General features: G+C 34.7%; 1 protein-coding gene across 3 annotated transcripts in view; it reads right to left on the reverse strand.

Annotated features, from left to right (window-relative positions):
- LOC132544915 (nucleolysin TIAR-like) overlaps nucleotides 1-14,066 on the reverse strand; it is a 275,990-nt gene extending 261,924 nt beyond the window's left edge. For 2 of the 3 annotated variants that reach the window (XM_060208576.1, XM_060208575.1), the window contains exons 1-4: nucleotides 14,039-14,066; nucleotides 13,927-13,958; nucleotides 13,693-13,789; nucleotides 2,110-2,133 (exon numbers count right to left, since the gene is read on the reverse strand). In XM_060208576.1, coding sequence (XP_060064559.1) covers nucleotides 2,110-2,133; nucleotides 13,693-13,789; nucleotides 13,927-13,958; nucleotides 14,039-14,053 — 168 coding nt within the window. In that variant the 5' untranslated portion in view covers nucleotides 14,054-14,066. The remainder of the gene's footprint in view (nucleotides 1-2,109; nucleotides 2,134-13,692; nucleotides 13,790-13,926; nucleotides 13,959-14,038) is intronic. The other variant, XM_060208577.1, reaches the window with a different exon arrangement.
- Nucleotides 14,067-15,019: the final 953 nt, after the last annotated feature.

A 15,019-nucleotide genomic window follows, 5' to 3' on the forward strand; every position in this document is an offset into this window, starting at 1 on the left:
CAAGCATAGCATTTTTAGTGTGAGTGGTTCCATTTTTATACAAAGCTGATTCAAGCATTCTGCTGAGTTAAACAACAGCTGATTTAAGAATTCTGCTGAGTTAAACAACAGCTGATTCAAGCATTCTGCTGAGTTAAACAACAGCTGATTTAAGAATTCTGCTGAGTTAAACAACAGCTGATTCAAGCATTCTGCTGAGTTAAACAACAGCTGATTCACGCATTCTGCTGAGTTAAACAACAGCTGATTGAAGCAACAGATTAAAACAGCATGTTGGCATAAAATTGAGAACTACCAACACTGCCACCTTTATCATCATTAAATGTAAGCAATGTCATCCAGTACAAGGCATTTTCAGCAAGCATGACTTTTGCTTCATCCTTCACCTCCCACAGAAAGTCAAGACTGTCTCTATTTTGTGTCATTTTATTTCACTATTGAATGCATTATATGTATAAAACATCACAATTAATGATCAATGAGTAGACATTCTCACAAACCGCCACAGGTACAAAACATATCACAGGAACGACTCCATTACCAATGACCAAAAGTCCAATACTATGGTCAATCAACATCACAGGTTATGACATTCGGACAAATGACAATAGGTCAAATATTCTGACAAATCAATTGATTCAAATATTTTATTATTTCTGTAATGCTTCCTTATATCTTTTCCAAAACAGTAACTTCCATCTCGCCCCCGCCTGCTTCAGCTTCCGAAACAAAATTACAACCAAACACTCACAAAATAAATGTTACATATCTCAATACATGTTACATATCTCAATAAGTCAATCTGCTCACCCTGACAGACGTACGTCAAGTGATGCTTTCAATAAGTTTACGAGAAAATAACGCTTCATTCATGGTGTAAAACAAAACTTCAATGTATTCCAAACAATTCTCAAATCTATACACTGCTGGCATCATAGCCACCACAGATACTCTATGACCAAAAGCTATTTAGTCACATGTTTAACAAACCCTGAAATATTAATGAGAATAAGTATCCATCACAGGGTTCTCCGTTTCCATAGCAACCCTGTAACACTCAGTCATCATTATCTTCAATAACAGTTAAAGGGAAGTAACTCAAATGATTGGACACAAGTTTTCCCGAGGATATTTAATGGAAAATTACAGAATAATTACATCCAATCCTTAATCAATACTTTTTACTTGAAGTACTGGTCACAACTGAATAACCTTTCAATAAATTATTGTAATTAGTAAGAAAGAAGTGTGTGATTTGATTAATCGTAATAGCCATTTCCAAGTAAACATATTAAAGTCTCTTTGACAATGGTATCTTATACATATCACCCAACGTTACATCCTTATTCTATGGATAATTTCCGGTGATTTTTTTTAGCAGTAAACAATTGAAGACCTAATCCTAGTCTGATTAGGGGAATAGCTCTTTACAACACTGTTAACTACACAAATACATACCACCTGTGTAACCAAACAACAGACTTTGAATTAAATTCTTTATTACTTACGTTCAGTCTAACAAACATAATAATAGATTGTTTCCATTTTTTCTGGCTCCAGTTTCGGAATTTAATTTGGATTACGCCAACATTTTTACATAGGATGCTGATTGGAATTTTTAGTTGACGTTTTTTCATCAATCTGAACTGGTCTAGGAAACTGCTGATTTGGCAGCCTTGTCACTAGCGATCAATTTGATCATCGACCATGTGTATTCTCTCGTACCTCCTAGCTGTTACACCACTTACTGCTGTCTTCATTTTGGCTGAAAAGTTTCCTTAATTTAAATGCTGACAACAGAAGTTTTATTGTGATAAATTAGGCCATCAGAAAGTCGGACCATGTTACTAAATATAACAATGTTGTCAAATTAATACAGTACCAAATCAATCCTGGAAATCATATGTCATGAATATACCTCAAAATTGCATGACCATTAACACTTTTCACCAAAACATTAGCTACACTGTTAACAGGTGTAAAACAGCAACATGCATGTGTATTTCCCACTGGTTTAAATCAGAGTTAATCCAGTATTTACATTTTCCAATAAACACATCACTGATTAATTTTCTGGAATATAAACAAGGTAAAGAGAACGTGTCTTACCTCTGGTTGAAAAGTTCCGGATACCTGGAACAGTAAGTTAGTTTTTTAAGATTTTATGACAATATTTGTACTGTTTAGTATATATCATACAAGTAGTTCAATATAGAAGTAAATATTTGTTTCTAGGACATATACTTGCTTGCTTGTTTGTTTATCTTACCTTTCTTTCCTAACATGCCCTCTCTCTATCCATGACCTCCTTTAGGAACAATCCCAGCCCAATCATTACATCATTACATAAAATTTAAGGATAATTCTCTAAATTTCCAGGCTGACTTCTGAAAATTTGGGTTCTAAATGGTCATATTCTTCTCCAAAATCAAACAAAAGAACTAAAATTGATAGAGAAATCGCTGGTTTAAGCGATTTACATACTTGCAGAAAATTTTGAAATTTTGCTGTAATAACACAACAATGTGCTGCAGAGAAGCAAAACAGAAGTTTTATATACTCCAATTCATCCTACATGTTTTCTCATTTTTCTTCCCATGTAAAGACAAATTAAAGCCATTATTCCTACATAAAAAAAAGAAGAAATTAACTGGTGCTGACAAAGGCATTTGTTTCAGTTTTAATTTCTCTTACAAATCAGTCTACTTAAGTCCATCTGATTTCAGTCTATCACCCTAACTGTTGCAGGGGACAAACCAACCATCAAGGTGGTTACACAAAATTATCTGTTTTTTGTTCTAAATGACAATGACACTGCTATAGTAACACCATTCTATCTTGTGGCATGAAACACACAAAAACTACTATTTCTTTACATCAAATAGGCCTTTGTAAGTGTTGTGTACCAGATGTTCATGTAACTGTAGATATCAAGACCAAACTATTATTGACAACCAGCAGGCTTCTAGGTTATAGTATTCACATCAACCTCACAAATATAGTAGAGCAATCAACACTTCACAAGCATGAAACATTTAACATTAGATCAGTTGTACACACTGAAATCCCTGACAAGTAAATGCACCATTAACCTCCAGTGATCTGCATATAGGAGTTACCTCCCCTTACCTACACCACTATTCAGGATGTGCAGACTATAAGCCTAAGAGAAAACCTTTTTTTTTATTTTAGAATACAATAAAATAGATCTTAATAACATTACAAATGTCACTGTAAGGAGATAAATGCCCTACACACTACACATTTATTTATCCAGTTTAAAAAAAACCTCACACACATCAAGTCCATTTAAGTCCTTACTGTTAGTACTAACAGAGAATTGAAGTGAAACCAAATTCAACACCATATACCACATGGGAATAACACATTACAAAGTCTTAATCAACTTCCCTTCAAATTTTAATGAGTCAAACGCATATGAATGCATGACTACACCATTGAATATTTGTGTGTATTTCAAAAAGGCAGAGGAAACACTTCTCTGATCTTTGTCTTAAAAAAAACAACAAAAAAACAAAAAAATATCAATCAAAATACTCATAAACAAAATATTTGTAGTACCATACTTATTTTCTAAATATCAATATATATATACCAAGAACATGTAAGAAAAAAAATTAATACTTAGAGTCAATCACATAGCTCCAATCTTTTTTTGTGATGGTAGTACACACCTGAAAAATAAAGTGTATATAGCAGTCCTACGTCACTAAAGCCAAGGCTATGCCATTCTTAGATTCTCTTCTTATCCAACTTCTCTTCCTTAAAAAATCTGTCCTTCTAGCATTATCAGTTAGTCACTTGTGTGACTGAAGCTATTTGAGGTTTTTGCCATGAGTTTATAGAGTCCAGTTCACATATCCATTCCAAATTAAAATGATACTTATTTTCCCAATTTCAGTCTACAATTTCTCCATAGGAGTTAAAACATTGAGTTTCAGTCCTTGTCTTGTTAACGTTTACAATCAATATATATTCTACCCTTGACAGTCTCTTAAAAAAAACAAATTCAAAAAATTCAAAATTCAAAGAGTCATTTTATTTTTCATGTTCCCACGGAATGGAAGAAGAGAGGGGGGCTAAGGGTAGACAACATCAATTCAGATGACTTTTCCAGACATTCAAATAAAAAAAAATTGAAAAATTTCATGTTCATTTCTATTCTATTTGAGACATAAGAACAGATGTTAATTGGTGGGATAAGGACAGATATTATTTGTGAGATAAGGACAGATATTATTTGTGAGATAAGGACAGATGTTAATTGGTGACATAAGGACAGATGTTATTGGTGACATAAGGACAGATGTTAATTGGTGACATAAGGACAGATGTTACTGGTGACATAAGGACAGATGTTAATTGGTGATATAAGGACAGATGTTATTGGTGGCATAAGGACAGATGTAATTGGTGACATAAGGACAGATGTTAATTGGTGACATAAGGACAGATGATATTGGTGAGATAAGGACAGATGTTAATGGGTGACATAAGGACAGATGTTAATTGGTGACATAAGGACATGTTATTTGGCAACATAAGGACATGTTATTGGTGAGATAAGGACAGATGTTATTGGTGACATAAGGACAGATGTTATTTGTGAGATAAAGACAGATGTTATTTGGTGACATAAGGACATATGTTAATTGGTGACATAAGGACAGATGTTATTAGTGACATAAGGACAGATGTTATTGGTGAGATAAGGACAGATGTACATAAGGACAGATGTTATTGGTGAGATAAGGACAGATGTACATAAGGACAGATGTTATTTGTGAGATAAGGACAGATGTTATTGGTGACATAAGGACAAATATTATTGGCGACATAAGGACAGATGTTAATTGGTGATAAACGTGTCCGTTTATCATGTAAATATCTTACTAATAATTGGAATGGATAGCTGGACATAGGATTCCAGAATTCAAAAAAAATAACTTGAGATGAGATTGATTGTTCACAAGCAATGAAAAATAATAGCTTTAGCTATAAAAATTATTTTCTAATGTTAAATAATATACTAGTAAGTTTTTTTTATATCTATATTTTCTTTCCTTTTTCTTTTTGTTTCAATATTTTCTCTTTTGCTTTTTTAATTGTTGGATTTCTTTGTTAACTAGTCCTAATAAAGTAAGCTAACAAAAACAATCCCTTTTCTTCATACCTCTTTGTTGTTTCAGTTATCAAAAAATTCTACAGATATTGTACATGTAAGAAAAATGGTAGTAACTAAAACACCGGTTAAATAACATGATAGACAGTAAGCACTGATATGAAAATTATCCTTAACACGCTGTTCATTTCAATAATTATTGTATAAACTATTAAACACCATTTTCTTTTATTTTTCATCTCTTTATTCACTTATTTATTGTTATATCTCTTTATCAATTTTCTACTTTTGTATTTATTTCCCAAATTCATAAAAAGCCAATGGTATATTTCTAGGGCTGAAAAAGCTGACAGTATTTTCAGTATTTTTAGTCAGGGGCCCTTTCCAATCAAACTGGCAGAAACCATGATATTATTACTTCTAGACAGCAAAGCCTTCATTAATTAATCCATGAAGTGGTCTCCCTAAACCTTCATTAACTAACTCACTGAGAGGTCTTCAAAAGCCTTTATTAATTAACTCTCAAACTGAGTTAACACTCATTAACTCACTAAGTGGACATCCTAAGCCTTCATTAATTAACACTCAATTTGGACATCCTAAGCCTTCATTAATTAACTCTCAAATTGGACATCCTAAGCCTTCATTAATTAACTCTCAAATTGGACATCCTAAGCCTTTATTAATTAACTCTCAAATTGGACATCTTAAGCCTTCATAAACTGATTCACTGTGGTCATCCTAAGCCTTCATTAATTAACTCTCAAATTGGACATCCTAAGCCTTCTTTAATTAACTCTAAAATTGGACATCCTAAACCTTCATTAATTAACTCTCAAATTGGACATACTAAGCCTTCATAAACTGATTCACTGTGGTCATCCTAAGCCTTCATTAATTAACTCTCAAATTGGACATCCTAAGCCTTCATTAATTAACTCTCAAATTGGACATCCTAAACCTTCATTAATTAACTCTCAAATTGGACATACTAAGCCATCATAAACTGATTCACTGTGGTCATCCTAAGCCTTCATTAATTAACTCTCAAATTGGACATCCTAAGCCTTCATTAATTAACTCTCAAATTGGACATCCTAAGCCTTCATTAATTCTCAAATTGGACATCCTAAGCCTTCATTAATTAACTCTCAAATTTGGCATCCTAAGCCTTCATTAATTAACTCTCAAATTGGACATCATAAGCCTTCATAAACTGATTCACTGTGGTCATCCTAAGCCTTCATTAATTAACTCTCAAATTGGACATCCTAAGCCTTCATTAATTAACTCTCAAATTGGACATCCTAAACCTTCATTAACTGATTCCTAAAGCCTTCATTAATTAACTCTCAAATTGGACATCCTAAGCCTTCATTAATTAACTCTCAAATTGGACATCCTAAGCCTTCATAAACTGATTCACTGTGGTCATCCTAAGCCTTCATTAATTAACTCTCAAATTGGACATCCTAAGCCTTCGTTAATTAACTCTCAAATTGGACATCCTAAGCCTTCATTAATTAACTCTCAAATTTGACATCCTAAGCCTTCATTAATTAACTCTCAAATTGGACATCCTAAGCCTTCATAAACTGATTCACTGTGGTCATCCTAAGCCTTCATTAATTAACTCTCAAATTGGACATCCTAAGCCTTCATTAATTAACTCTCAAATTGGACATCCTAAGCCTTCATTAACTGATTCACTGTGGTCATCCTAAGCCTTCATTAATTAACTCTCAAATTGGACATACTAAGCCTTCATAAACTGATTCACTGTGGTCATCCTAAGCCTTCATTAATTAACTCTCAAATTGGACATCCTAAGCCTTCATTAATTAACTCTCAAATTGGACATCCTAAGCCTTCATTAATTAACTCTCAAAATGGACATCCTCAGCCTTCATTAATTAACTCTCAAAATGGACATCCTAAGCCTTCATTAATTTACTTACAAATTGGACATCCTAAGTCTCTGTTTACTTACTCACTATACAGACATCCCAAGCCTATATCAATTAACTAATTTGACATCCAAAGCCTATTTTAACTAATTTGATATCCTATGCCACTATTAACTCACTAAGTTGACACCCTAAGCTTTAACTAACTCTAAACGTGGACATCATAAGCCTTAATGAACTAAGATGACATTCTAAACCTGAGTTAACTCACTCAGTTGATACCCTAAGCCTCTATTAACAACCTTTCCATGTGGTAGTCCAATTCTTGAGACTGATCCATGTTGAAATGTCATCTTATACAATGTCTAAAATTCCTTCTGACAAACAAAATTTTTTTCCAAAACGTTTTCAAAACTTTTTTTACAACAACTACAAACAACCTATTAGTTTATATTAATCATACTTGGAAGCTGGTGAGGGACCTCACTTAGGAAGGAAACTGGAATACTGCTGAAAACAAACTGAATCAGGCTGGTGCTAAATGTCATCTGACCACTCAACCTACTGAGATATATAAGGTGAGTGTGTTACCTAAGTGTCACCTGACCACTCACCCTGCTGAGATATATAAGGTGAGTGTGTTACCTACGTATAGCCTGACCACTCACCCTCCTGAGATATATAAGGTGAGTTTGTTACCTACACGTAGCCTGACCACTCACCCTCCTGAGATATATACGTTTAGTGTGTTACCTACACCTAGCCTGACCACTCACCCTGCTGAGATATATAAGGTTAGTGTGTTACCTAAGTGTAGCCTGACCACTCACCCTCCTGAGATATATACGGTGAGTGTGTGACCTAAGTGCCACCTGACCACTCACCCTGCTGAGATGTATAAGGTGAGTGTGTTACCTAAGTGTCACCTGACCACTTACCCTGCTGAGATATATAAGATTAGTGTGTTACCTACGTGTCACCTGACCACTCACCCTGCTGAGATATATAAGGTTAGTGTGTTACATAAGTGTAACCTGACCATTCACCCTGCTGAGATATATAAGGTGAGTGTGTTACCTAAGTGCCACCTGAACACTCACCCTGCTGAGATGTATAAGGTGAGTGTGTTACCTTGGTGTCACCTGACCATTCATCCTGCTGAGATATATAAGGATAGTATGTTACCTTAGTGTCGCCTGACCCCTCACCCTGCTGAGATATATAAGGTGAGTGTGTTACCTACGTGTTGCCTGACCCCTCACCCTGTTGAGATATATAAGGTGAGTGTGTTACCTACGTGTAGCCTGACCACTCACCCTGCCGAGATATATAAGGTGAGTGTGTTACCTAGGTATCACCTGACCACTCATCCTGCTGAGATATATAAGGTGAGTGTGTTACCTAAGGGTAGCCTGACCACTCACCCTGCCGAGATATATAAGGTGAGTGTGTTACTTAAGTGTCACCTGACCACTCACCCTGCCGAGATATATAAGGTGAGTGTGTTACCTAAGTGTAGCCTGACCACTCACCCTGCCGAGATATATAAGGTAGGATAAGTATTTAACTATAAATTCTACTATATCGTCAACTGTTTATCTATAGCTTCATAGGAAAAACCGTTTATACTGTTTATCTCTTGGAAATGTTGAAATACAAGTCAGTCAGTTCTGAACAGTGATCATTGAAAGGAAAAATCTATTACATAAAAGATTTATCACATAATCTGTCTTGCTGTCATCATGAATTTAAAATGGCACAACAAAATGGCTGTCTGCATTTGATTTTGTCCTCAAAATTATGATTATGAAATCTGTATAAATGTAAATTTGCTGACTTAAGTGATTAAAACCATCATCAAAGATCCTATGTCATATATTGTTTTTAATTCTACGTCAAATTTAAAGAATGAGAATCTAAGAACAGCAAATACCATTTGAAGAAGAAGAAAAATGAAGGGAAAAAATGAAGTACACTGATAACTATGAATGAAAACACACCGCTGGCCAGTTTAATATGAAAAAAAAATACAATCTCACATCACATGTCTCTTTCCCACATGACATTTTGCTGCTAATATATTGTATGATTTAATCACATTCCAGATATATCATGTGAAAATCATGACTTAATAGCGTTTTCATCGGTCTTCTTGTCATAGGGATCTTGTTTAGATGAAACAGGAGTCTTCTGATTATTTTGAATAAAACTGCTGAAAAAAAATAACTGGAGTAATTTTCAGTTTCTATGCCTCAAAAGGCTATAGGGACCGCTGAAGTGCAAAATCTGATGTAAGTAAAGGGAGATGATCTAGTTGTGTTTCTGTATAAACAACAAGGATAGCTGTGATACTGCGACTTAGCAGGACATATTCTCATGTTAGATTCCATTTATTGTATGTAATATATTTGAAAAAGAATAAATTTATCTACAAATATTCTCTCCTGACAATTTACGAGTATGATAAGCAATTCTCTAATTAAGGTTACTGCTCAAATTAAGTACACATACAGTGATTACACAGAACAGCTTATATCAGAACTGAAAATTTCATTATAATTAAATTTCCGAAATCAAACATGACCAGTATGAATAAAATAGCTATGCTTTTCCAAATTAAAATCAACCAGGTCAAAGATCAAACATAGTTATTTCCCCTTGTATTCTCACTAATTCTAAAAGAATTTGTATTAACTGATGAATGTCAAAGCTATGCATTGTCATTTTCTGTTTTGTTATAATCACTTAAAACATTGACTAATTGATGTGTTGGAGAATTGTGATATTCTGTCTCCTTAAATTCAGTTTGATACTATTACATATATATGAAATTAGTATTTCCCAACCTTTGAAGTTTTTTTTCATAATTTTAGTGATATATTGACCCAACAAAAAATTTATCAAAAATTATGGAAATTTTTTTAATCTGTACATTCAAACAAGACAACAGAGTGACAATAGGTTCTTAATAGAATATTACTCATTTTTTCAATTTACTCAAGACCTTTAGGCATAGTCCACAGTTATAACTTGTATCGGCACATAATGGTGTCCCAAAAGTTACTCATGATCTGGCTATGTTGGTGAAACTTACAACAGCTTAATACTTGTATAGGAGCAGCTCAATACTAGTACTAATGTATGAACAATACTAGTATCGGAGCAGCTCAATATTAGTACTAATGTATGAACAATACTAGTATCGGAGCAGCTCAATACTAGTACTAATGTATGAACAATACTAGTATCGAAGCAGCTCAATATTAGTACTAATGTATGAACAATACTAGTATCGGAGCAGCTCAATATTAGTACAATACTAGTATCGAAGCAGCTCAATACTAGTACTAATGTATGAACAATATTAGTATCGGAGCAGCTCAATACTAGTACTAATGTATGAACAATTATAGTAAAGGAACAGCTCAATACTAGTACTAATGTATGAACAATACTTGTAGAGGAGCAGCTCAATACCAGAACAGCACAACACTAGTACTAATGTATGAACAATACTAGTATAGGAGCAGCTCAATACTAGTATTAATGTATGAACAATACTAGTATCGGAGCAGCTCAATACTAGTACTAATGTATGAACAATACTTGTATCAGAGCAGCTCAATACTAGTACTAATGTATGAACAATACTCGTATAGGAGCAGTTCAATACTAGTACTAATGTATGAACACCTCAATTAAAGTTTAAGCAGCTCACTAATGGTTCAAGAACAGCTCAATACCAGGGTAGGAGCTCAATACCAGAGTAGGAGCTCAATACCAGAGTAGGAGCAGCTAAATACCCGAGTAGGAACAGCTAAATACCAGGATAGGAGCAACTCAATACCAGGGTAGGAGCAACTCATTACCAGTGTAGAAGCAGCTCAATACTGGAGTAGGAGCAGCTCAATACCAGTGCAGGTGCAGGTCAATACCAGAGTAGGAGCAATCCAATACCAGTGTAGGTGCAGGTTAATACCCGAGTAGGAGCAGCTCAATACCAGTGTAGGTGCAGGTCAATATCAGTGTAAGAGCAGGTCAATACCAGACAAGGGGCAATCCAATACCAGTGTAGGAACAGCTCAATACTAGAGAAGCAGCAATTCAATATCAGTGTAGAAGCTCAACACCAATATAGAAGCTCCTCAATAGCACAGCACAAGCAACTCGATATCAGTGTGGAAGCAACTCAATACCAGCATAGGAGCAACTCAATACCAGTGTAGGAGCAACTCAATACCAGCATAGGAGTAACTCAATACCAGTGTAGGAGCAACTCAATACCAGCATAGGATTAACTCAATACCAGCATAGGAGTAACTCAATACCAGTGTAGGAGCAGCTAAATACTAGAGTAAGAGCAGATGAACACTGCAATAGGAGTAGCTCAATTCCAGTGTAAGCAGCTCAATACCAGAGTAGGAACAGCTAAATACTAGGGTTGGAGCTGTTCAATACCAGTGCAAGAGAAAATATTGTTTTGGATAACTTCTTAATAATGTGTTTTTTATTCAGTGTGCAGTTCAATGTTCGGTACTTGATGTAGTTGTATGTAGGATAGGATACCTTACAGAAACGTACTTTGAATACCTTAATTTTTTTTCACTGGTTTGGGATAGGGCATTTTTGCCTCGATTTAGGAAGATAATTGTTGAATTTGGAAGGAAATTTGTGAACCAGAGGGATCTTGGTGCCCACCATTGTTTGATGTTAATTTCCTCTATGAAGGTTGAATCTTTTCCCTTTTCTCATCTCTGTTTTTGCTCTTAATGATAAGACATTTGAAAATTCCTTTGCAGAAATAGCAATGATAATCTTTACCTACAAAATCCAAAATGGCCACCCTTGAAGCAATTTTGTTTCTTCTGATCAATCAAAAAATCAAACAGACACAAGGAGAGAACTCGGCCATCTTGTTTTTCTAATTAAAGTAACTTATTCATGAATTTGAAAAAGATGTATACAGTACTTCTCAAGTCAATAGTGATAACAAAATTTCAAAATCAAAATCCAAGTTGACCATTTTGTTTTTCTGATTAGTGCCAAAATCAAACTGGCAAAACCAGGGACAAGGGGAAAGATACACATGAAATTTCAAAAATAACAATGCTTTAGTACTGAAGATATAGCAATAACAAACTTTCAGTTAAAATACAAGATGACTGCCTGTCAGCCATTTTTTTTATCAGACTCAAAATCAAATGGGCACCACTTGGCCTCATGGGGAACCTACATATAAAATTTAAGAAAGATCCTTTCTGTGCTTTTGAAGAAATAGCGATAACAAACTTCAATTGAAAAAATCCAAGATGACAGCCAGTAGGACATTTTGGGTTTTTTTTTAATATCAGTCCAAAAATGGAATGGGCACAGCTTTTGCCAGCTTTTTGAAAAAGATCCATCCAGCACTTCTCAAGAAATAGTGATAACAATAATCATTTACATATGGACAATGGACCACGGGTGCAGAATGATTTGAATACACAGATGGTGGGCTAAAAATATATAAAGTTTGAAAACTTTACTTAATACAGGAAGTTATTTAAAATGCTAATGGGGCCCATTAACACCCCAAATTGCCCTAACAACAAACATATCAAGCATCTATATTGTTACCAGTATTTAAGGTATTATTTACCCTTTACAGCAAATCTCTTTTCTTGACTCCCTCCTTTCAGTCTAGGCAAGTAAGTGAAATGTTTCACTGCAGCTATAATTACTTGAATCACAAATCAAAACTTGAATACTCTTGATTGGTTCTGTCATCATTACTTTGGAAACACTCTGCAGTTTATTCTGATAAAGGTTCAAGGTGTGAAATACACTTTAATTTTAAAAAATGAAATCATCAGCAGTAAAGCGAAATCATTAGATACACAACAACATAACAAGCAACACTAAAGTTTACCTCAAAGAAGCTAAGAAATACCAGGGAAGAACTCAAGGATAGAACATGAATACTTCCATACAGATAGGCCCATTTCAAAAATGAATTATCTGATTTTTAGTTTAATACTGAGTGACTATGACACAAGCATTTTAATAATTGCTGTACACATCAGATGATAACCACATGTTTCTGAGTTAATAATTGTTAAGAAACATAACTGTCATTCTTAACTTGAAACTCATAATAATCTATGATAATTTGGATAAACATCTTTATTGTTAGAAGACTGGTACCATATCATTAAAAAAAAACTGTCTTGTTTCATTGGTACTGTATGATATTGTATCATTTTGTCCTAACAGTATCCAACCCTAATTTTGTTTTGATGTATCATGTATTACCTAGTTGTAATAAAGAATGGTCTGTTGTTAAAGTAAAGATAAACATGACCAGCACGTTTTCAAAGCAATATAATACAGTTCATCTCTACAAATTGCAGAAAAAAAAACTTTATCAATCATATTTTGAAATAAAACCCGGCATCTAAACAGGAAGGAAAAGGTTCTAGTCGCGGATTTCTGAAGGAGCTAGTCCTATCGTCTGAAACTGTCATTGGCATCTTTTCGTTAAAATGTCAATGACTACATTCGGATTTCAACAGTTCCCTGTGTCTGTTATAAACCACATATGGCGCTTCTAATTAGCATGGTGGTCCTCTATCTGGGAATATCTTCCTGTGTGTAAGTACTTACCTCATGTATGATCTTACAGCTTTTACAAGGTCCAATCTGACCGAACAAAGCAATAATCAAACTCTCAGTCACCGAAGGATCCAGGTTCCCCACGTACCTATATCAATTAAATATCAAACGAATGTTATTATCGCCAACGGTGACCAAAATTCGTAGAGATATTATCCATCAATGCAAAACGAAACTCAGATGACCGGCCAATCGAACTGAAACAGTCTTAAATGTTGTACTTACAGCGTACGGGGGCATGCCTCTTCTGTTACGTACTGAAAAAAGAAAAATGGAAAATTAACATCGAGTTTGAAAGAGTGACATTAACACACAGTCAGTAGGAAAATAACAGTACCTGTTTTGCAGACATTATGGCTACCACACGTACAGGAAGTAGATTTTACACTGCTTTTGCGCACTCTCCCATACACAAAGGACGACGGGATGCTTTTCCGCCAATTCTGAACGGAAAGAATACACGATGCTTAAAGCAGATGGGAGGCGCGAAATTACTCAGGTTCGCGGCGGGGATAGAGAAGGACTTATACATGTGCTTGAATCGGCTGATATTTCATATTTTTGATCAGTATCAGAAGACAAATAAAGAACACTTTTTGGGATATGATATATAAAATTATTTCAAACATAAATCACATCTAATGACACACAGATGTGAAAATTTTACTATCTGTAAGATTTATTGACCTGTGAATTACAGTAGACGACCAAGAAGAATTTAAACTAGTTTTAATTTGTTTATATTGATTTTGCTGAAGAATTTTTACAAACACAACATCATATGGGGTAGGGAGAGTCACCTACCCGACCACTTGGGTTTCTTCACAGAGCTCTTCCCACAGTAAGACCTCTATAACGCGTTTACGTCCAAGATTTGTAACTAATAAAGTTCACATTTTCATAATTCATGCACATACTACCACACAACATGAATGCCGACAAACGAAAAGATAATGAGGATAAGAATGACAGTCAGGCCGAGATGCGGGGAAAGAATACAAATAAGATAAAGAAGATTGGAAAGGCATTAGGGAGGGGAAAATAAGTTAACTAACAGAGAGAGGGGGAAATAGCATATAGTTGTGGCATTAGACGATTTGTTAACAATAGGAGAGAGGGAGAGAATAGCTGATTGTTGTAGCATTAGAATTTTTTTAACAACATGAGAGAGGGGGATAATAGCTGGATGTTATGGCATTAGAATTTTTTTTAACAACATGAGAGAGGGGGATAATAGCTGGATGTTGTGGCATTAGAATTTTTTTAACAACATGAGAGAGGGGGATAATAGCTGATTGTTGTAGCATTAGAATTTTTT

This window comes from Ylistrum balloti, unplaced genomic scaffold (assembly GCF_031769215.1).
Source record: "Ylistrum balloti isolate Yb309-2 unplaced genomic scaffold, AGI_CSIRO_Ybal_v1 Utg369814, whole genome shotgun sequence".
NCBI classification, from domain to species: domain Eukaryota; kingdom Metazoa; phylum Mollusca; class Bivalvia; order Pectinida; family Pectinidae; genus Ylistrum; species Ylistrum balloti.